At 38.7% G+C, this 25,463-nt stretch overlaps 1 protein-coding gene across 3 annotated transcripts in view; it reads right to left on the reverse strand.

Annotated features, from left to right (window-relative positions):
* Positions 1-3,181: 3,181 nt before the first annotated feature.
* The window catches only part of dapp1 (dual adaptor of phosphotyrosine and 3-phosphoinositides), a 46,706-nt gene continuing 24,424 nt past the window's right edge, over positions 3,182-25,463 (reverse strand). Inside the window, exons 8-10 of one of the 3 annotated variants that reach the window (XR_011077495.1) lie at positions 7,906-7,993; positions 5,050-5,179; positions 3,182-4,110 (exon numbers count right to left, since the gene is read on the reverse strand). Coding sequence is in view for 1 of the 3 variants with exons in the window: in XM_068576500.1 (XP_068432601.1) it covers positions 5,156-5,179; positions 7,906-7,993 (112 nt within the window). In the remaining 2 variants the exon portion in view is untranslated. Of the gene's footprint in view, positions 4,111-4,559; positions 5,180-7,905; positions 7,994-25,463 lie in introns of those variants that run through there. The other 2 variants (XR_011077494.1, XM_068576500.1) reach the window with 2 other exon arrangements.

Below are 25,463 nucleotides of genomic sequence, written 5' to 3' on the forward strand. Positions count from 1 at the left end.
GTATGATATTTTCATGAATGCCTGAAGCTTTCATCACTATACTTCCCGAAAGCGGCATTTACTCATTTTTATGCTCTTAAACGACGTTTCAGATTGAATAGAGTTCAAAACTAGATTTTCTTAAAGAATTCATTTTTTTTAAATTTGCCATTAAGAAAGTGTCTCAGAACATCGGAACTTCAAATTGTATGATATTTTCATGAATACCTGAAGCTTTCATCACTATACTGCCCGAAAGCTGCATTTACTCATTTGTATGCTAAAGGAAGCGGCAGATCCGTAAACAGACTTTGCATAGTTACGGTGGAGCAGTTCATGAAGGCGTCGTTTTTTCCTGGTCCTCATTAAACTCATTGTCTTCGTCTATTGTTATACTATAGGCAACACTCACAATTTCCGTGGTAACAGATTAACAAGTGTCAACTCTTCTTCTCACATCAGTGGAAGGTGTGGCAAGATCTCAAATCTCGAAATACATGTTCATTATGTCATCCTTACTTTTCTTCAGCTCTTCAATGAGATGCCAAAGCTCACTCTCTGACATGTACGTCTTCATCTGATCTCTTGCTTTGCGTATCTTGAGCTTCCATTTCTCATACATGAAGAGCAGCCTTTTTTCCCTTTTCTTGGCTTCATCACCTTGTAACGAATGCATTTTCTCTGTGGGGTTCCGTGTACACTCAGAGCGTCGGCGAACCTCAGGTTGGTCATCGTTTTTCTTTAGATTATCTTGCAAGTCAGTCCGACTTTGCTCTATTTCATTTAAGTCCTTAAGACAGGGTCTCTGAGATACATCCGTCAATGACTGGAACTCACTCTTCAAATCTTTAACTTTGTGTTGGGAACTCGCCATTAGCTGCTCCTCATTCTCCGTAAAGCTACATGTGTCTGCCATTATAAACTAGATTACTTAAATTATTTAATAAAAAACATTCTAGCATATATTATCAGACATTTGTAATAAACAGCATACACGTATAATATCAGATAAACAGTAGAAAGTAACAGAGCTGCATTCATATACAAACACTCAAATTACTATAAGTATTCAATTAAGTGCCATGTTAACACAATTCACAAAGTAACTGGAATTCAGGCTCCAAAAATAGTAAAATGGCCATAATTTTTAAGAGTCCTTTGAATGTAAGCAACAGCTCCTTTCCTTTATCGTAGATGAGCAGTTCAGTATGAAATATTCACTGGCTCAGTCCAAAGGCAGTTAATGTGGAGCTCACTTTATTTCCAGCACTGTAGACTGTGTCAGTGCGGTTACATGGATTCGAATAACTGGCTTAGTCCGACTAAAATCGAATTATCCAGTTCATGTAAACACCTTTATTCGAATAACTGCGGTCCGACTACGATCCGATTAACACCCCTGGATAACTCGATTCGATTCGATTGATAATTCGAATAACGCTGCATGTATACGCTGAATCGGATCGGAACTGGACAATGCGTTTGTGCGCATGCTCAAGATCCCGCCGCCTCCTCCCTCCCTCCCTCCCAGGTCGTGACCCGGAAGTCGAAAGAGACGATAAGTTGTCACGGCCGGCAGAAACAAACAAACGTAAAAGTCGGGTTACGAGCCGATACTACCTTCGGTGGGTGTCTCTGCTAGCTCCCTGATGTAGCCAGCTAGCGCTGCTGCTAGTTCCCTGTTTGCTCTGCGCTAGCTCCCCGACAACCACCGAAGCTAGCGGGGTTCTCTCCATTATGAAGAGTGAAGAGGTCAAGCGGAGATGGCTGTATCACCACTACATGTAATGAAAACAGCGCCACCTGTCGTATCGGATATGACATGCATTCGGCCAATGATTCGATTTATTCACTGCCATGTATATTCGGATAACAGCAGTTGCCCCGAGAGAGAGCATAGTCCGACTAAAGCAAGATTCGAATTATTACCAGCATGTAAACGCACTGACTAATAGAAAAAAGGGGGCGGGAGGCGAAGGAGGAGGAGGAGAGAGGGGGGGGGGGTCAGTTGATGTGACCATCACACCGAATCCATGAGACTTGGGACGTGTACTGCATCGGCCGTTTTTCAATACCAAGTACGCTAGGTACAGACTTGTGTACTTTCGGGGTTTGGACTTCGGAGTTGTGACTTGGGAGTCTAGTCTCCCGAGGACGGGAGGACGCAGGACGTATTTCTGCAATTGGAACAGCAGCTGACTTGATGACTTCACCACCTCAGCTGCTGTTGTCATGAGTTTAATTCTTCACTGAAAAGTAATTTTACAGTCAAACAAAATATGACAATCCTACTTTTTTGCATTCGTTTCACAGACACACACATACATTGTGTGTGTGTGTATGTGTTTTTTTTGTGTGTGTGTATGTATGTATGTATGTATGTATGTATGTATGTATGTATGTATATATATATATATATATATATATATATATATATATATATATATATATATATATATATAATTGTGTTTATAAATATATATCATATCTCTCTTTCTATGTATAGATATGATATGATCTATGGATATTTACATATGACATAGATATCGTATAAATATCTCATTTTGTATACATTGAGTTTATTTCTGTAACACCCGTCCCATACAGCTGCATAGAATCTGTTAGTAATATGGGTCCTGGGTACAGTTTTCAAAGTGATGATGCAATGACCTGTTTTTTTTTTAACTTAATATAATGGTTTCTACAACTGTTGCTCTCTTATTCTAGTGAATTATCTGGTGGTGCCACCAATATAATCTAAATAGTCAAATAAAAGGTCTGACCCTCTTATTTAGTCCTTTTATCTGTTTATCTTGTGTTGGAATTGTATTTGACCATTTCTTAAACAGTTTAACTGCCTTGAAACACAGTTTGGTTTTAAGCGTATGCAACAAATAAAATTACATTCAGATCCTTTATTAAAGAAATATCAATAAAGATACTATGCAATATCAACAAACCCCAAAATATGTATGAATCCATCTTTGAAACTTCAAGTCTTTTGTACATTTTCATTGGTTTTCTCTACTTATGCTCTAATACAACTGAATAGCAACTTTAACATGTGAACATCAATATATCCTCTCTCTCTCTCTCTCTCTCTCTCTCTATATACACACACACACATATATATATATATATTTATATATATATATACACACACACATATATCTATATCTATATCTATATATATATACACACACACACACACATATAAGACACCACTGTAGTTTAACGTAAAAGTTTAATTAAAATCTTAAGTTATATATCTTAAACTTTCAGTCAAACTGATGTAACGTTACTGTGAATAAATAATAAAATAATAAAGATTGCTCGTTAGATCCTAAAAACCGATTTATATCTCATGTTTCACCGCTACAGAGCCAGCGGTTAATCTCAAACAGTCCTGCCCAGATCAGGCCTCTGTCGGCGGGCAGCAGAGCGCGGACGGCGCGGTGGTTACGGGTCACACCGGTCCCGCGACCAGGATCTCAACTAGCCGCATAACTTTTTAATTCTTCTGATTCTTGACAAACCGACCACAGATTTGATCCTTAAACAACTTACTTCTCGCCTGAAAACATCTTAAAATTACATTTTGTGACTCAACAACAGTAGTATTCAGAGAACGTCAACTTTAGATGCGAGTTTTCTCGTCCGCCATTGTTCCCCGTTTGTTGGTACGAAATGCATTCTGGGACATTGGCTGTCTGAAGTACGCACAAGTCTTCTCTGATGCATCCCCGGTAAAATGGGCGGATCAAGTCACATCCGGGCATTTTCACCGTGCATGTTCGAGAAGCGGACTTTTGAATTGGAACAGTACTTGGGCAACGACTGATGACGTTTCACGAGTCCAAGAGAACACAAGTACAGAGAAGAACGCATATTGAGAAACGGATGTAGACAGCGCGTATCATAGCAACAGCCGCAGTAGCGCAGATCCTCCGTCACAGCCCGTAATGGAGGCAGCAAGTCGTCGGGTCGGTGAGGGTTAAGCTCTTACTGTAGCAGACCCCAGCCGGATATTGGTAATAGCGTACCGATGATTTTCGACTCAGCTTGATTGATGAATATAAGTTTAATTCATCTCTTCCGTTTCTGTCAGTCCTTCGAAAATCAAGGAAAGAGCTACGAAACACAAAATAAAAATTAGCTCTTAAAAATGTCAAAAAGTTTCCTAACATTAACATCATAATACATACATTCAATCACACAAGTTAACTAAAACAGTTACACAACATATAATAAAACCCAAATAAATCATAAAGTACCTTGTTCCCTTTCCAGCTAGGCGCTTTGCCGTTAATACATTGTCCTTTAAAAATTCATACAAAGTTACTTTTACGATACTCCGTCATTTTTGACGGGCTTCAAAAATGGAATCAAGTTACAACCGTTACATGTACTTCCGGTATCGCCAGAAGGCCTTCAAAATAAAAGCACCCGAAAAATACAACGACACTTACAAATAAAAGCTTTCAAAAAATAACCACTCTATTAAAGAACCTGTTCAGGGTCAGTTACACCCTATGCTTCTCTTATTGACTCCCCCATGTGCAGACACAAACCAATACTGGTTAATGGACTAACAGCTGTTGGGAGTTTATTAAAACTCTATTACACACATCAAGGAGACACATTGTTTCATGAACACACACACACACAAACACACTTATAGTTTATTCTTTCTCAGTTCCACACAGACCGTCCTACTGACGGAAATACAAATTAACATCAGTGTGTAAATAAGACAACAAATGTATTATTTACTCCTGTTTGAGTAACGTTTGTGTAGCTGTTAGTTCAGTGCTAGGAACCAATGGTCTTGGAGCTAAGAGGAACAGAAAGGTTAGGGAAGTCAGAAAGGACTGGGAAACCATCATTGGTTTTGGTCTTACACAATCATGAAAGCAATATGCTTTTTGTATATGTTCATGTTAAATATACAGGACCAAAGATCCTGTAAGCAAAGCAGAAAGTAAGACCCTCATGAGTAAGGAAGCATTTTTTCATGAAGTGGAATCACACCGAAGTAGTTAGTCAGACTACACTGAGGGAAATTTGTACCGGTGTTATCCATGCTCCACGTCACGTTTGAATGGTGCTTTTTTTGTATTCCTCCTCCAGCTGATGTGGCGTCTTCTATGACCCTTTGGATTCTTTCCATCAGCAGTCATCGGCCTTTGAGTGTCTGTGACTGGAAAGAAAGAGAAGCTCACTGCCGGCTGCAAAAACACATGTTGTCACTGAATGAATGACATTATGTCCTTCAGGTCTTAGCCCTAAGAAATGACCTCCAAACATTCCTGAGATATCGCCTTCACAAGAATGGGGAAGGCCGCGAAACACCACCAGGTCACACAGATCTGGCCCGTCTGGCACCAACAACAATGAACAAAGTTCAGGAGATTGTCTTGACCAGGACCACAACCCTAAATGCATTAAAGCAACTGCCATGTGATTGGTTGATTAGATAATTGCATTAATGAGAAATTGAACAGATATTCCTAATAATCCTTTAGGTGAGTGTGTGTGTGTGTGTGTATATATATATATATATATATATATATATATATATATATATATATATATATATATATATATATATACACATATACATATATATGTTAACTTGTTGTTGCTCCAGAGTGCTGTTATATTGTTCTGATAAAATTACTTAAAAATAAAAGCATGCAATACACTAGTTTTTTACTTCATTGTTGAATTTGGCGCATAATATGATAAATTGAAGAAAAATCATGCGATTAATCGCGATAATTTTTTTTAATGCGTTAACGCGTTATGATTAAATTACAGGATTAATTAGTTATTTTTTTTAACGCATTTAACGCGTGAGCAGAATGAGCTTCCAATATAACTGTAACGGACTCAGCACATGTAATGTTATGGTTTCGATGTTAATTGTTATGTAATGTTATGGTTTCAATGTTAATTGTTAGTTACTAGTTCAGGAGGTCAGTGAATGTCACATAAGCTTTGTTGCTGTGTAAGCTGTCCCTCAAAGTAGCTACCTATGAGCGTGCCTGTGATTGGCAGAGCGAGTGAGGGGGTGTGGATTGATGTGTGTGGTGTTGCGGTCCGGTGAGAGGACGACAGACAGCGAACCTGAAGCTCTTTGCGAGACTTTGAGTGTGGTTTTTGGGTTGTTTTGGCGTAGGCTACGGCCAACAGTAGCCTGTTTTGTGTTGTACAATAAAGCATCCAATAAGCCAGACGACGTCTCGTAACTTCCTGACGCAGGGTCGCTACATAACTATTCAACTATTTCCGCTCTAATGCAGTCAGACGGAGATGTCAGATGTACACTCTGCGGGAAGACGTCGTTTCACTGCAGAACGACCAGCCTAAAGTACCATCTCAACGCGAAGCAAGCATTGGTCAAAATGCGTCAAACCAGCCTCACTGAACAACGTAGACCCCTCACTAGTCTGCGTGTGACAAGCTGAGTAGCACAGCTGCGGAATTAATATTGTTGAGGATGAGGGGTCTACCAAAGTTTTGCGAGTGGCAACGGCAAACTCGAGCATCAAAGCACCGCAAACACGCACAATCATAACAAAAATCCACAAGCTGTATGAAGCTGGAAAGAACAAAAAGGGAAATGACTTGGCTGCTACGGAACTTGTGGCGCTGACAGGTGATCACTGGACCTTTGTGAGTAATGAGAATTACATGGGTGAGCTCTTTTTCCCGGACGTGTCCTTTTTTCAAGACCCAAAAAATGTGTCCGGCAGGGATTCCAAAAACGTCCGGTATTTTACCTCGTTGGATATTTGTGTTTCTCTGGGTTTTTTGTGAAAGCACAAACTACTTATTACGCCTTTACAAGTTTTGAAACGGTATCTTACGTTCACCTTCTTGCGCGAACTCTGACTGTAGAGAGAACTGTCATTGGTCAACCGATCTCAGGGTTGCTAGATGCACAATAATTATCCTCCAAATACAACCATTTTGAGCCTTTGGTACGATACTTCTCCATTCCCAATCTGGCAACACTGAGCACCTTGTCACCTCGACTCGTGACGAATATCCTGTTACACTCTGAAGAAACTAGTTTGGCATAAAACATCGCCGCATGAATAATCAACTGGAATTTCAGCCACAAACTTTTTTTAGGTAATTTAGCACGACTCGTTCAGTTTTTTATGAGCTGAAGATAGCGTGGATGCACGACTGTGGAGCGGGATGAAACGATAACAGGGTTGACCTCACGGCCTGTAGTTGCATTGTTTACAACAGCACCCCAATGTATAAATGACAATTTACATATCACTCTTATCATAAATCTTTATGTTTTTACAAAAATATACTGAGAATATCGGTATATTTATCGGTAATATAATATGTGATTAATCGACAGAAACCTGTGATTAATCTGATTTTAAAAATGTAATAATTTCACAGCCCTAATATGTATGTATATATGGACATACAATAGAATGTTTTTCAAATATAAATATTTTAATGATTATTTTTTAAAGATAATTTGGGCAAGGATTGCTGATTATTGCAATAATTAATTATTTCAATAATGGATAATCACCAATAAAGTATGTTACAACACCCTCCATCAGGGAAACAAATCAGTCATCCTCATGTCTAACTGTGCCAGCTAGTCAACCAGATTTTATTGCACATCTTATAAATCCCAATGCTGCAACGCCTGACATGTTCTCTTCCAGCGCTTTTTTGGAATGCATTCCAACATTACTCATGGAAGTCAGCATTTGTCCAGAGATGCACAGCACATTATCAATAGTTCTTCAGCTGGTTTTTCTACCCCCTTTGCTACCTGTGATTGGATTTATGCGTCCTGCAGAGGCCCTCCAGCATTATGAGTTACTGGTAAAATATACCACTTTTGCCAGCTATGAGTAAAACATGCAGTCTGACCAAACTCACCAGTTTCCACCTCAGGATCCTGATCCACTCGTCTGCCTCTACACCTGTCTTTGCACAGAGATAAAATGTCCTCTCAGGAAACACCAGGCTGTGGACACAAGGAGATAAGGCGAGCAGAGATGTTCATTACTTTATCTTATCGAGGATCTACACTTAAGTTCTAGCTAGTTCAGTCAGGGAGACTATACTTTTGCATGCTAGTAATTTATTTCTCAAACATGCTCACTCATTATTTACATGCTGTTATTGTTTGGGGGTGTCAATCATGACACCAGCTGTTTAAATCAGCTGGTCTCCACTATCCAATAAGCACAACAACACAATTACATGGTTGCTGCTGTCTCTTTTAAATAGGATTGTCTCTGGGGAGTGTGGATAAAGGACCAAGATGCAGTCCAATAGGATCCCAGAATCAATTTCACGAACTTTATTCCAGACAGGTTTACAAGGTCCCATTCACGTTGCTTTTACGCACCCCTCATCCTCCATCTTCCCCCAGTCTTCATCGGCTTCTTTAACTCATCATTCTATCAGCATCATCAACACCACGACCACCAAGACTGGACTCCACAGGGGGATTTATCTTGTTACTAATCAGGGCAAAGGGCTCTTCATTATAATCTCCCTGAAGAGTCGAAACACCAAAGACTCTGTCGAGACTTTATCATCACATATCATCCTATTAATAATAAACTATTCTCTTTTCTCTCTCTGAAATGAAAGGCTTCCGCGAAGATTAGAAAGCGGTTCTAAGCTTATGTCGCGACTGTAGCTCATGAGCATGAGTGGTCGTCCTGAAACCGCAAGGTTGTGAGGCACAGTAGACAATTGAGTTCAAAAGCAACAACTCAGAGACAGGTGGCAGGCAAAGTTCTTCAGTCATATTCAGGCAGGGGTCAAAACCAGGAGATCAATCAAACAGGCAGACAAATCCAATAAAGGGGCAGGCAAAATCATAGTAGTCACGACAGGCAAAAACGGGGTCAGAACACTAAGGAAACAGTACTGGGATACGCTGGAGAGTTTGGCACAATGGACAAGACAATCTGGCAGAGGACAAGTGCAAGTGAGGGGACCTAAATAGTGAGCTAATGAGTGAACGGGCTGTAGGTGAGAAGGGCGTGAGGACCAGGTGACGGTGATGAGGGGTAATCGGGGTGAGTGGGAAGATCTGGAACGACAGGAGAGTGGTTAGAATTGACAGACAGGATGAAAACAGTTAACATGAACGGGAATCCGTGACAATTAGTTCCCCATAGTCTCCCCATAGTTTGCATGTCAAAACGTCCCTGAGCAAGACACTGAACCTCTAGTTGCTCCCCGGACAGCAGTCTACTGCTCCTAAATTGCTATGGATGGGTTAAATGCAGAGACCAAATTTCATGTATGTATGTAAAAACTATGTAATATGACAAAAATAAACTTAACACACAGTTTCTTCACTACTGGACTGTAATATTCTCCTCCAATCACATATGTATATGTGTAGTTGCCAAATCAGGATACAACAAAGACAAAAAAGAAGGTGTTTACTGTCTCACACTGCGACCAGTTAAGAAGTTTAGTATCCAGCCTACTCGCTTTAAATCAGTTTAAAAAGATGAATTGGCTTTCCCTGGCATTAGCCAGACCTGTGTGAAAACTGCAGGGGATGAAGGAACTTCTCTCCCTGGATTAAACCTACTTTTTTATGCACTTATTACAGATGTCAACGGTACTGGCCTGAAGCCATTTAATGTTGCAAGGGTTTTAGTTTGAGCAACTGGGACCATCCCAGAATGTTCGCATTACTTAAAGACCCGGTATTGCTGAAAAGATAAATAAAACAAATAAAATGGAAGATGCTACTTAGTTTTGTGAATCCGGCCACAAACATGGGCCACGTTTCCCAGATTTGATAGTTCTTTAGGACTTAAGAAGGCTTGAAAGAAGGGTTCGGCTGAGAAGGAGCACTAAGATAGAAGTGTTTCCCAGACGCGTTCTTAACTGCCTTCTTAAGATCCCGTCAAAGAAGCTTCCTAAGACGCTCTTAGTGGGAGCTGTCCACCGCCTTGTTGCTGAAACTAAATCAATCGATGCCAGGCAAATCGATCACCCACCTCTTTATTAGCGCATAAATCACACACAACATGCTGTGGTCCCCACACACAAGTGCAATTACACTACGCCCGCTTGTGTGTGTGTGTGCCTTCCACAACACCAATCATCCGGGGGATCCCAGCCATGGCATGAAATCCATGGTGGACCTGGCGGACCTCGTCTTGTGTGGTGGGCATTCTGATGTGTGTCCGGGCATGGCGCAGGAGGATTGGTGTCACGTCTGCCACACTCTGTGAAACCGATGCCTTGCTGAGGCCGGTGCCGTCCCCAAATACCTCTAGGAAGCTCCCCACTGCGTAAAAACGCAGCGCAGCCAGGAGCTGCACCTCAACATTGCAGCGGGTTGGCTTCTGGGTATGTGGTGACACTAGCGTGATGAGGCGTTGGATCTTCACACGGGGAAGCCGGTACTTAATCTGGACAGCCCGATCCGACAAAACATGAAGTGGGGAGAAGTGCTGACGCACATATGCATTTATGTAAACTATCTGCCTTCACGCACGGCGATGCTGTTGGTTAGCAGCGAGATTATGAATGAAATGAATTAATGAAAAGTACTTTATTAATCTCCAAGGAGAATTTTTTAAATGATTTATTATTATTATAATTATAATATATATTATAATATATAATATAATATATATATTATATAATATAATATATTATACATAATATATATATATATATATATATATATATATATATTATAATATATATTATATAATTATATTATAATTATTATTTAATTATGCCGCATTGCAGCCATAGTGTCTATCACGCTTGGACTTCAGCAATGCCTTCAAACTTGGAGCCTCTCTTGTGGAGGTTCCAGCCCAGTTCAATTACACCTGTCAGTTTCCCTGATATCTGTGAAATGTTTTTAAAGCTAATGTAAACTCATATGCAGATGCCGAATGTGTGTGAAAACGTAATGAGTGATAGTAATGATGATTTATTTTATTTTTGTAGCTACAGGAACACATGGGCAATTCTTTATTTTTATATCTTTTTTTTTTCTCTCTCTTTTTTCTTTTTTTTTATCTTAACGAATCTGGGAAACACAGCCATAATCAGGCTCAGGACTCTTACTAGACTTAGTGAGTCTGTTTTTTTTCTAAAAATAGACAAAGCTGTAGGAGTGTTTCTCATTTAATAAATTTAGTGTTTCAGTCAAATTCATTGAAAAAATAGTTTTCCGACTGTTAATCTGAATTAAAACCAGTGTTAAAGGTAAAAGGCGTCAGTGGGTATAACCTCTGTAAAGACAATGCTTTGTTTCAGTTCATGCGCACTTCTCCTCCCCCTCTTGTTTCCTTCTGCTATTTTACTGCTCACACTTCCCTTTTACAAACAAAAGTACAACTTGCTGTGGCCTTAGACTGCAGTGTTGTGACTGACGACTTATATTTGATTTGGTTTTTCTAAATGTTGTTGGTGTCATCTAATTAGTGGCGGGTCGTCAGGGCCCTAAGCCTTCTCTGCTGGCCTTAACAGAATCACAAAGTTATAGCTATTATATAATTATAATTATTTATTAATTAAAAGTAATAGCTATTTTATAATGTAATTGTTTTTCATAAATACACTACATGTAGCCTGCAGGCTGCTTCCAGCCTGCACGCTGGAGCTGGTAAAAACGCTCATCCAATCACATTCCACCTTTCTCTGGTAGATTAGCTGCTTAATCCTTCGGAATCTGTGCATGTGGATCCGCGTTATATAATATTTACATTTTGTTAACAATTATTTCTTTGTGATAATTCTGCACAGAAATATGGTTCAACTTCTCCAAGATTCAGTTTAATTTCTGCTTCTGCTGCCTACGAGAATCCCACAGCGGGGATATATGCATTCTAAACACTAACGTGTCGTATGCAGGGCTCTCAAGTGTCACGCATTGAGCGTGACTGTCACGCATTTCGGTCTTAAATCACTCCCTCCCGCCACACATCGTATTTCTCACGCTGAAAAAAACTCCAGGCTATTTAATGTGCCGCAGTGCGTAGACATGACCTGGGCATAGCTGTATCGGTTAGCTTAGCAACATTAGCACGTAGCATTCGTTACGTGTCGATGTGTAATTGCTGCTTGTTGTCCAGCGGACAACAAGCAGCATCACTGTAGCCCGTCTCTGCCAGATCACCACTGCAGGCCACTCCAGCCTGCAGTGGCCCCCACCATATAATACTAAATTTGGTTTTAGACATTTATTTGTCTATGTGTACATTCAACATTCATATATTCCACTGCGTTTATGAACCTAAGACCGTTCGTAAAACAATTTCTAGCACTAAAACAGTTCGACCACATGAGTATTTTCACAAGAGTTATGAAGAATTTAAAAAATTGAGTGTACATTTTTCAGTAATTATCACTTTAGTACTGAAGGTCCAAGCCTCACAGCACAAAGTGACCACAGTATATTAGTTCGACAGAAATAACAAAAGTACTTTAGTCATTTGATAATTATATTAGTGAGATCACATTTGGCCATTTGGAGTTTTTTGGACTCAAACTCCTCAGCCATTGTGCTGTGAGCAAACAGGCAGTGTTGTTTCAGTTGCAAAGGCCGGTGGCAAGTTACTATGAGATAAAAAATTGGTTACTATGAAAAAATAAAATTGGTCACAGACATAAATTACTCTATGTAAAAAAATAATAATTCCTAAATGTGTACATTTGTGCAATTTTGGGTATTCACAAATGTGTTTATATAGTATATAAAAAGCTATAAACGATATATACATTTGATATGCAAACCTCATGTAATCGTGCAAATCAGTTGATCCACGTGCATTTTTACTACAAAAAAATGTTCTAATACGTTTAGACATTTCTATACACAGGAGGCTTTTCAAAGGCAAAAACAATAAAATTTGTGAAGTTGAAGATCTGTACGTGAACTATTAATATTTATTCAAGTTGTGATGTGTATAACTGTTTGTCAAATTTATGAATACCCCACATCAAGTATGGTCCACATTTGTAAATCGTGTTTCACATTTGTATATCATATACACATTTGTAATCATTTTCAGATCAATTTTACTCCATTGAATATCTTGGTGGGCAAAGCTGGCAACTACTCTGAGGCCTCAGATCACCAGGTGCCTCAGAACCAACTTCACTGTGTGTGAATTTGTTATTGTTGCAATTTGATTTGGTATTTGCACCATTAGAAAACACTTAAACTGGCTCCTGGATTATTACACAGTCTTGTGGAACTGTATAGCTGTTGACGTTGGTACGTCAACACGTCATTCCTAAATTCCAGGTTTATCTAGCCCTGCCTACTGGCAGTATGATTATGAGAAGATCGGCAGTTTGATCCTCGGCTCCTTTGTGTCCTTGAATGAGACACTTAACCCCAAATTGCCCTGAAGGCTGTGCGATCAGTTTGTAAATAGGTATGAATGTTCCTGATGGGCAAGTTGCACCATATCCCCTCCCATATGAATGGGTGTGAATGTCTATGATGACAGGGGCTGCATCCCAAGTCTCATCCCAATGGCATCCCCGTTTCCCTCACTTGCGTCCCTTCCTTGCGTCTTAGTCACGCCCACCAGGGATGCACGGAGAGACGCAAGGAAACCAAACGAGGAGAGAAGACGTGAGGAAACATGTTTTAAGACACATGAGACGTCCTTTCCTCTGAAGTGTCACGTGAAGCGACGTCAGTTTCTGATACCTGCAGCAGACTGACAGCTGATCACAGCTGATCAGCTGTCAGTCATCGGAGTTGTTTTCTGGGCCAGACCGGATTTAGCGAACATTTCAATAAAAATGCACTTAAATATTGATACAAATTGTTGCATGTTTTAAGTTGATTTAATGGTTTTAAACTACAACTTATTTAAATAAGGCACAGCTATCATTAGTGTCAGAGTGGAGATGTTTTCTCTGTAGTCTGTTACCTGTTAAACAAACTGCATTGAGTGTTTATATACTGTGTTGTTTTCAGGGTCTTGCTTATACGCAGGATCGATTAACAGCGGAACGCGTCTTATTTATTAATTATTTACGTCGGCATGTTTTGAAATTGTAATATTATAAAATAACCATACAGAAAAGTGTTTCCTCTCTCAAACTGTCTGATTTGAATTACATACATAACTAGAAAATATGTCCACCTTCTCTGTCACCCAGTTGCCGGAACTGAATGATGTTTTTCCTCTGTCACTTTACAGAGTTGGAGACAAGCAGCTTGTCACACTTAAACGTCACATTTTATGCTGAGTGACCAAATGGATCAAAGGTTGTTGCTGGGACTCATTATCGCTAAAGATGATATAAGGAAGTTGACTTTAATTGAGAGACCACAGTCTATTGATGAGTTAAAAGTGCAACTGGTGGATGAACTGTCTCTGCACTATGACTTTAAACTGCAGTATGAAGATCAAGACTTCCATAATGCCCTCTGCAATTTGACAGAAATAACCGATCTACCTGAAAGGGCTACGCTCAAAATCATCCCTCTTTTGACTCTCCAATTAACCGCGCTGTCATCACCCACCACAACATCAGACACTGACTGTAGCACAGCAGACACTGAGATCCTGTCAACAGGAAGAGCATCACCATCGATTAGACAACAGTGGCCAGAGTTCTTTGACATACCCAATTTTTCAATTAATGTTGAGTATAGACTTAGACAGGCAGATCTTGCTTTCATGAAAGATGAAACACCATGAGATATGAAGCATGACATATTAGAAAAGCTTGCTGAGACGATGTACAGTTTCAAGGCTTACCCTACAGATGATGACTTCAGCAGTGTTGCAAAAGCACTGATTAGCAAACACCCCTGCCTCGCTGAGCCTGGACCACACAGATGGTATGGCTGGAAAAACAGTCTTAAATTTAAGATGGCAAATTTCCGAACAAAGCTTCGAAAAGCTGGATGTCAGGATGTAGCAATCAATGGAGGCAAACGAAATAAAGGCAACCCAGAAGGAGAATCCTCAAGCAAGAATATCAAACAGCCAAAAAGAGGTGAAGCAAACTACCTGCCTAACTTACCTGAAGGACATGATGAAACAAGTCTTGAAAATGCCAGAAAGGTTCTCGTAGAAGAAATGAAGAAAAACAACCAAATGGCACTCTGATCTCACAAATGATGGACCATTCATTCCCACTACGCAGACAAGAAATTGTAAAAAAGGAGCCTGCTGGACACAACATGGTTGAACCATGGCCAGCACTCTTCACAGAGAGACAGGTAAGATATTTTTGTTATCAACCAATAAAATAATGCCAGTCAAAAAGAAATTTAAGGTGTGTGGCGCGAAATCTAAACATACTTGTTGGAATGTTAAGCCCTCTGCCATCTCTCCATCCCCACCCATCTCTCTCTCTACTTTTTAAGGTGTTTGTCGAGTTCAACAGAATCGCAAGTAAGAATCTTGAGGGAGACTTCTTTGAGGCTCTGGACCAGTACACCCGAAATTTTCAAAACAAAAAAGGGAAATGTTGGCCGGAAACTCAGTGAGCTGATGCAGCACATGAGCTGGATGGTAAGTAGGGTCACTTTGCTTTTGATCTGTATAATAGATTATTAATCAAGTTCTACATGAGATGATCCAGACCAACCTGTTCTATTTTCTGTCTGACCCGTGCTTAGCCAAATAACTCTGTTAACTGGTCTTTTCTCTCTCTCTGTATCATTAGACACCAGACGTGACAGTACTTCGATCTGTTGTCCTCAAAGGCATTCCGATTTTACTTGGTGACGACTCCAGTGATTTTTTCAAGACATGCTCTGTAAGTACTTGCACATAAGTAAAACTTTGGTGTGCATTATTATAAAACTTTACCTGTGCTGACAGAAGATGTAATTCTATCTGCACATTTTGTACTCCACAGCCAATATGAGAGGTATTTAAATAGCCTGTACATAAAAATGTACATTAATTCATTTTAAATCTCAGGAGCAGAAGTCTAGGTTGAAAGGTCGGTGTCACTGTTCAAGAATATATGGAACTTGTGGACCATAGCTTCAGTTTAACCGTACCAAATTTTTTTGTTTGACAATCCATGTGAACACATATTGAAAACCATATTATCTAGCAAATGCTTTCAACACTAAAAATTAATGTTTTAGAAAAGCATAAATTGCCAATACTGAAGTGTGTGTGTGTGTGTGTGTGTAGGATACAGCAAGAGACGACGCCCTAAAATGCATCACTGTTGGTGTGCTGACAGTTGTCAGTGAAAATAGTCCTCACGAGGGTCCAAGTTCAGTGGACCTCCAGCCCATCTCCACTGCCATCATTCTGGAGGGAGGTATCGTCATGGCTCATATTAAAAACTTGCCTCAGGCAGTTTGTCTGTTGTTTGGGCTTACATATGCTTTGCATTTGGATTACCCAAAATGCATGGCAAATACACTCAACTTCATTCAGACTGTGATGCTTAGACTGGGAAAAAAAAATCTCCCACCAAAACTGTTAACTTTGAAGAACAGTCTCCTGGATTAGACTAGTAAAGAGACATCAGCTGTCAGCAATTCGCAAGTTATAATAATGTTCTCATGTTGTCAGATAAAGTTTGATGCTTTCATGCAACTGAGCTGGCTTGTTTACGATCTCAATTTAAAAAAAAGAAAGAAATCCATTTAAGTCTGTACCATATTATGCTGGTATGCTAATGCTGGAAATAGTGCCACATTGTGTTACAAAGAGTTGTTGTAGCAAGGTGGACCTGTTTATATTTGTGTTTTGGGAGAACTTTTATGTAGTACAAATAAACCCTAAGGAGTGTTTTTTTCTTTAACCTTGTTTAAACCCTGGACTGATGCTTGCTTTGGGACACAAAAGCATTTGTTGTACTTTCAGTTTTGATCAGAAATGCAATAATTTTCATGCAGTGAAGTCCTGTAGTTATCAGGTGTTTACCTGTTTAATATCGTAAGACTGTTACATGCATAGAATTAGTTCACAAAAATGTGGGTTTATTCTTGACTCGTCCTTGTCATGGTGCACAGTCCAATCAAACCACACGTTTGATGTTTTGTATTTGAATGTACAAGAAAGTGATACTTGGGAACAGAACACTTGAGGCTGAATAATAGCTTTAATGCACATTGTTATTACAATAGCCTAACATAGATCACACTATGAGCAATTTTACAATTAGCTTTAAAATAAATTTAATGTAACAAGAGGATGGAGAACAGTAATTTTATTAATTATTGAAAGGTTATTACATGAGTAATACAACTTTTATATTGGGAAAATTGGAATTAAAAGTAATAACAATATCAAATGTTTATTGTTCAGCCTAGATCTGTCAATGATGCAATTATTTATTTTTTTGAATAAATGTTGTAATGCAGCTGAATCAACCTAATGAGTGTTTTCTTTTAAGTATATCTTTGTGGTGTTTATGCCTTTTATTAGGTAACGAGAGAAAGAGAGAGAGAGAGAGAGAGAGAGAGAGAGAGAGAGAGAGAGAGAGAGAGAGAGAGGACCCATTCAAGGAAATTAGTTTGTTTAATTTAAGTGAACTTGAAAAATTAGTGAGTAGCAAGTTGTAGGTATTTAGTAATTCTTAGGGGGGTTAAATTTGTATTAAGCAGTTCACACAAATTAAAAAAATTAACTTAACACTAAGCATGGATATTAAGTTACATGAACTTAATTTTATTTATTAAGTGTGGCTTCAGCCGCATGGGGTCATAGACCCCATGCGGCTGAAGCCACACTTTATGTTCTCCTGCGGGCTTATTAGTTGGAATGCTGCAAGCATTCCAACTATTGTTCTTCAAATCTTTATTAAACTTATTATTATTATTATTATTCTATTTCTTCCATCCGTATTTTGGACCTCTTCAACTCTTTCATATTTTCAGCTACAGAAAAAAGTTCAATTATTAAAATATTCAGTTACCTAAGGAAGCGATGGCTGAGACCTTTCATATTTCTGACTTTTCAAATCTTTGAATTATTAAGCTTTTTATGATTTTTTTTATAATGGGACCCTATGAGGAAATCTTCAAATCATCTTCAACTTCAAACGTTTACAGTTTCTTCATACGTTGAGCTTTAGACAATATTTAAAATTCCACATGTTGACAAAACCTTCAGCTATTAATCTACGCTTTTACATTTTTCATATTTTCTCAAATTTTAAAATTATTCAGCTTTTTATTAAAAAAAATGAATGGTTTCCAATGAAGAACATCTTCAAATCCGCTTTCAACTCTTCAACTTCAAAAGGTAAAGGCTCTGTCATGCCTCCAGCTAGAGACACCATTCCACCTTTAAAATGTTGACAAAACGTTTAGCTGTTATTGTATTACTCATCTTTTTGATATATCCTATATTGTTTTAACTGTCGGCGTTTTCGTTTTATAGTTTTTCCGCACCTTTTCTGCCTTTCTCATTATTGTGTGTTGGGCAGCTCAGAGCAGTGACGTAATACTCCAGAGCGAGGGCACTTGGCGATACACATATTTTAAACTTGCTCTCTACTCCAAACCGTATACTCTTTGGGCATAATTTATAGCTCAAAACGTTGGAAATCTTGTCTTCTGCCGTAAACTGCGGTCGATAGGAATCCAACAGATAAGACGTGTTGAAGTCCGACTGAATGGGAGAGCAGGTCCGTCCCCAGCAGCAGCCCTTTGGTCTGTGCATCTACAGGCAGCAGGCACGTAAGCGGCCGCACACGCGAACGGGTGGCGCACATGAACGGCCGTGCTCGCGCGTGAACGGCAGCACACGTAAACGCCCACTAACGTGAAACGGCCGCGCGTGTAAACGCTCGCCAACGGGTGCGCCCGCGCCTCAACGGCCGCGCGCGTGAACGGCCGTGCGCGCGCGCGAACGGCCGCATTAACGTGTTATTATGGTCGCGTGCACGTTCGTGTGTGTGTGTGTGTGATGATGCAGTTTTCCTTTCAACTTTTCCAATGATACATTTAAACGACAAGAATTTTCAACAGTTCAATTAAATGACTTTGAACTGTAAAATTTTAGCAGGTATTTTGCCTTTTCTAAATTTTCAATAATGATTTGCTATTTAAGTGTGGCTTCAGCCGCATGGGGTCATAGACCCCATGCTGCAAGCACACTTCATGTTCTCCTGCGGGCTTATTAGTTGGAATGCTTCGAGCATTCCAACTATTGTTCTTCGAATCTTTAAAAAACTTATTATTAGTTGGAATGCTTCGAGCATTCCAACTATTGTTCTTCGAATCTTTAAAAAACTTATTAGTTGGAATGCTTCGAGCATTCCAACTATTGTTCTTCGAATCTTTAAAAAACTTATTATTCTATTTCTTCCGTACGTATTTTGGACCTCTTCAGCTCCTTCATATTTTCAGCTACAGAAAAAAGTTCAATTATTCAAATATTCAGCTTCTTAAGCACACGTGTGCAACTTCCTTTTCAAATTTCAGACTTTTCAAATTTTTAAATTATTAAACTTTTTATGATTTTTTTTAAAATGGGACCCAATGGGGAAATCTTCAAATCATCTTCAACTTCAAACGTTTGCAGGTTCTTCATACGTTCAGCTAGAGACACAATTTCAAATTTCAAATGTTGACAAAACGTTCAGCTATTATTCTACGCTTTTACATTTTTCATATTTTTTCAAATATTTAAATTATTAAACTTTTTATAAAAATAAAAATGAATGGTTTCCAATGAAAAACGTTTTAAAACTTCTTCAGCTCCAAAAGCCTAAGGCTCTGCCATGCTTTCAGCTAGAGACACCATTCCAAGTTTAAAATGTTGCCAAAACTTTCAGCTATTACCGCATATCTCCACTTATTGATATATTTTATACTGTCATAATTGTCAGCGTTTTAGTTTTATGTTTTTTTGCCGCCTTTTCTCTCTTTTGCATGAGTGTGTGTTGCGGAGCTCAGTGCACGTGATGTCATACTTAGAGGGCAGACCCACGTCAGATCTTGAAGATTTTTTTTTTTAAAATTTGCCGTAAACTCCGTACCGTGTACTCTTTGGGCATAATTTATAGCTCAAAACGTTGGAAATCTTGTCTTCTGTCATAAACTGCGGTCGATAGGAATCCAACACATTCAGACGTCTCGTAATCGGACTGAATGTGAGAGCAAGTCCACCTCGCTCTGCCATCCGCTTCAATGTTAAATCTCCCTCCAAAGCCACGTCTCCCCTGAAGCTCGTACCTGATTTGTAAATCGCCCGTACAGACACATGTTTTATCGTACAGACTCACCAGTCACAGTATCTGTTCATCAAGTCTTCCTAACGCTTCATATGCGATATTGAAGCAATCGGGGCTTTTTAAGTATGTTTTTTGGGTGATTTTTGGATAGGTGTTTCCCAGCATTGACTCCATATAATCATCGGCAGTTAGTAATTGTAACTGCCGATGTTTGAATTCATCACCATGGCAACCCTTGGAATGAGGGCAGTTTAACAGACACACAGACACTTACACACGCACACACACACACACACACACACACACACACACACTTACACACGCACACACACACAGGACTTCTCTCTCTGTCTCCCTCCCTCCCTTTCTCTATCTGTTCATATATATATTCCACTATTTTCATATATATATATTCAGCTGTTTTGTTGTTTTCAAATATATTCAGCTTCTTTAAGCTTTATTCAACAATATTTCACTATGTTCAGTAATTAGACGATGCAGTTTTCCTTTCAACTTTTCCAATTATACATTTAAACAAAAAGGATTTTCAACAGTTCAGTTTAATGCTTTTGGGCTTCAACACTTTTCATCAGGTAGTTTTCTTTACATGTTCATATATATTCCACTATTTTCATACATATTCAGGTGTTTTCTTCAGTTGTTTTGTTATTTTCAAATATATTCAGCTTTTTTAAAGCTTTTTTAAGCTTTATTCAACAATATTTCACTATGTTCAGTGTTTAGATGATGCAGTTTTCCTTTCACCTTTTCCAATTATACATTTAAACAACAAGGATTTTCAACAGTTCAGTTTAATGCTTTTGGGCTTCAACACTTTTCATCAGGTAGTTTTCTTTACATGTTCATATATATTCCACTATTTTCATATATATTCACCTGTTTTGATAAATATTCCAGTATTTTCATATACATTCAGCTGTTTTCATATATATTCAGCTTTAAGCTTTTTTTTAAGCTTTATTCAACTTTATTTCACTATTTTCAGCTACATTCAGCAATTTCTTTCAAATATTTCAGCTTTATGCTTCAGCTTTTTGCATTCCAACGCATTTTCCACAGGAAATGCAATTTCTAGTTATTATTATTCTTCTTATAGTCAAACCACTACTCCTCCCAGAGCGTTGCCAGCACATGCGTCAAAAATACATCGAAACGTGCGGTTTGCGCGGGAATCGTGAGCTATGACTTTTCTAAGAGATTCGCCCGGCCGTTTTCCCGAAAAATGCAAAAAACGTCAAAAACTGTCAAAAAAATTTCACGAAATGTTCGTAGAGGGTGGCGCACCAATTAACAGAGTGAGAAGAAGCGACAGAAACTGCTAAAAAAATAAAACGTATTTTGTCTTTACTCCCACAATGTTCACTCTTCATACACCATTGTTGGATAGAAACGTTGGAAATCTTGTCTTCTGTCATAAACTGCGGTCGATAGGAATCCAACAGACTCAGACGTCTTGAAATCGGACTGAATGTGAGAGCAAGTCCACCTCGCTCTGCCATCCGCCGCCATGTTAAATCTCCCTCCAAAGCCACGTCTCCCCTGAAGCTCGTACCTGATTTGTAAATCGCCCGTACAGACACATGTTTTATCGTACAGACTTGCCAGTCACAGTATCTGTTCATCAGGTCTTCCTAACGCTCAATATGCGATATCGAAGCAATAGTGGCTTTTAAAGTACCATTTTTTAAAAATAGTTTGAAAGGAGTTCCACAGTATTTAGGTCTATTAAGCTCAGCGTAAGGAAGTCCCTTTGAAGTCATCACCATGGCAACCTTTGCTCTAGCGACCCACAGGTGTTCTCGTTAGGGCAGTTTAACAGACACGCAGACACTTACACACGCACACACAACACAGATGACTTCTGTCTCTCTGTCTGTTTGTCTCACACACACACAGACACACATACACACATACACACACACAAACAAACAAACAAACACATACACACACACAAACAAACAAACACATACACACACACACACAACACAGATGACTTCTGTCTCTCTGTCTGTTTGTCTCACACACACAGACACACATACACAGACACACATACACACACACACAAAGACGTTTACGTGTGTTTTATATTGTGTAGTTGTCAACACTGTGATCATTAATAAGGTCATATGATATTTCATATACGTTTGTGTGTGTTCAGGACGTTCAGTAGTTTATTTCCTTAAGTCCACAGTCCAGTCTGCCTCTAATCAGTCTGCTGACGCTAACTTGGTCACCATGACGACGGCAGCACACAGGTGCTTCATATCAGCCAATCAGTTTAACACACAAACCAACTCAAGTGCTTTGGAGGAGAGACGGGCGTCAGAAACAAAAGCTATATATTGCGACGTCTTACGGCAGTAGTAGCCACACTTTCAAAATTTCTTGCGAAATTTTCTAGTTATTTATATATTCATCTATTCCACTATTTTCAGCTATATTAATATATTCAGCTATTTTTACATATATTCAGCTATTCTTTCATTTTCAAATATATTTAGCTATATTTAGCTAATTTAAGCTATATTCCACTATGTTCAGCTATATTCACCTATTTCTTTCAAATATTTCAGCTATAAGCTTCAGCTTTTTGCATTCCAACGCATTTTCAGCAGGAAATGCTCTTTCTAGTTATTGCTTATTATTATCAAAAGTTTGGACCGCTACTCCTCCCACAGCGTTGCCAGCACATGCGTCAAAATACATCAAAACGTGCGGCTTGCACGGGAATCGTGAGCTATGACTTTTCTAAGAGATTCGCCCGGCCATTTTCCCGAAAATCGCGACAAATTTGCCCATTGACTTTGAATGGGGTTTTGCCGCAAAAAAAGCAAAAAAACACTCATCTTTGTGCCCATAGTGACTCGCCATAATAGGAGGTAGAGAAATGAATTAAAATTCAAAACGTCGACAAAAGGCTTGAGTTCATTTGCCTAATTGGACATTTTTTGATAGCTAGTACAGTGTTCATGTAATTATTGTTTTAGTTTTATGTTTTTTTCCCGCCTTTTCTCTCTTTTACATGAGTGTGTATTGCGCAGCTCAGAGTGCGTGATGTCATACTGAGAGGGCAGAGCGACGTCAGTTCTTGTGGGAATTTTTTTTAAAATTTGCCGTAAACTCCGTACCGTGTACTCTTTGGGCATAATTTATAGCTCAAAACGTTGGAAATCTTGTCTTCTGTCATAAACTGCGGTCGATAGGAATCCAACAGATTCAGATGTCTTGAAATCGGACTGAATGTGAGAGCAAGTCCACCTCGCTCTGCCATCCACCGCCATGTTAAATCTCCCTCCAAAACCACTTCTCCCCTGAAGCTCGTACCTGATTTGTAAATCACCCGTACAGACACATGTTTTATCGTACAGACTCACCAGTCACAGCATCTGTTTATCAGGTCTTCCTAACGCTCAATATGCGATATCGAAGCAATAGTGGCTTTTAAAGTACCATTTTTTAAAATAGTTTGAAAGGAGTTCCACAGCATTTAGTTCTATTAAGCTCAGCGTAAGGAAGTCCCTTTGAAGTCATCGCCATGGCAACCTTTGATCTAGCGACCCACAGGTGTTCTCGTTAGGGCAGTTTAACAGACACACAGACACTTACACACGCACACACAACACAGATGACTTCTGTCTGTCTCTATGTTTGTCTCACACACACAGACACACATACACACACACAAACAAACAAACAAACAAACACATACACACACACAAACACATACACACACACAAACAGACACACACACACACAAACAGACACACACAAACACACACACACACAAAGACGTTTACGTGTGTTTTATATTGTGTAGTTGTCAACACTGTGATCATTAATTGGGTCATATGATATTTCATATACGTTTGTGTGTGTTCAGGACGTTCAGTAGTTTATTTCCTTAAGTCCACAGTCCAGTCTGCCTCTAATCAGTCTGCTGGTGCTCACTTGGTCACCATGACGACGGCAGCACACAGGTGCTTCATATCAGCCAATCGGTTTAACACACAAACCAACTCAAGTGCTTTGGAGGAGAGACGGGCGTCATAAACAAAAGCTATATATTGCGACGTCTTACGGCAGTAGTAGCCACACTTTCAAAATTTCTTGCGAAATTTTCTAGTTTTGTATTACTACTTAATTTAGAACTGCACACTTAAAATAAACAAGCTTTTCTAACTCACTAATCTTAAGGTCACTTTGCTTATTTTTTTTTGAGGCAACAAGTTTGCATACTTTTTTAAAGTAAGGTCAACTAATCAGACTTTACAGTGTATGACGGAAGACAAGATTTCCAACGTTTTGAGCTATAAATTATGCCCAAAGAGTACACGGTACGGAGTTAATGGCAAATTAAAAAAAAATTAATTCTGCAAGATCTGACTTCTCTGTGCACTCTGAATATGACATCACGCGCTCAGAGTGGCCCAATACACACCCCTGTTAAAGAGAGAAAAGGCGGCAAAAAAACATAAAACTAAAACGCAGACAGTTTAAACAGTATAAAATATTTAAAAAATCTGAAATTATAGAAAGATTGCTGAAGGTTGTGACAACATTTGGAAAGTTAAATGATGTTTTTTGCTGAATGTATGCAGAAGCTGTAAGCTGTTAAAGTTGAAGAAGATTTGAAAATTTTCCCCATTGGATCCCATTATTTTAATTTTTATAAAAAGCTTAATAATTCAAAAACTTTAATAGTTAAAAGTATGAAAAGATATTCCGCATGCGTCTTTAAGAAGCTGAATATTTTAATAGTTGAACGGTTTCTGTAGCTTAATATATGAAGCAGTTGAAAAGGGCCAAAATACGTACAGAAGAAATAGAAGAAAAATAAGTTTATTAAAGATTCGAAGAACAATAGTTGGAAAAGCATTCCAACTAACTAGAAATTGCATTTCCTGCTGAAAATGCTTTGGAATGCAAAAAGCTGAAGCATAAAGCTGAAATATTTGATAGAAATTGCTAAATATAGCTGAACATTTTGAAATATAGTTGAAGCTTAAAAAAGCTGAATATATTTGAAAATAACAAAACAGTTGAAAATATATGAAAACAGTTGAATGTATATAAAACAGCTGAATATATATCAAAACAGCTGAATATATATCAAAACAGCTGAATATATATATATGAAAATAGTGAAATATAGTTCAATAGAGCTCAAAAAAGCTGAATATATTTAAAAATAACAAAACAGCTGAATATATATGAAAAAAGATGAATATATATGAAAATAGTGGAATATATATCAAAACAGCTAAATATATATGAAAATAGCGGAA

Source organism: Clinocottus analis, unplaced genomic scaffold (genome assembly GCF_023055335.1).
Source record: "Clinocottus analis isolate CAN_PGR_092001 unplaced genomic scaffold, fCliAna1.0.p SCAF_15, whole genome shotgun sequence".
NCBI classification, from domain to species: domain Eukaryota; kingdom Metazoa; phylum Chordata; class Actinopteri; order Perciformes; family Cottidae; genus Clinocottus; species Clinocottus analis.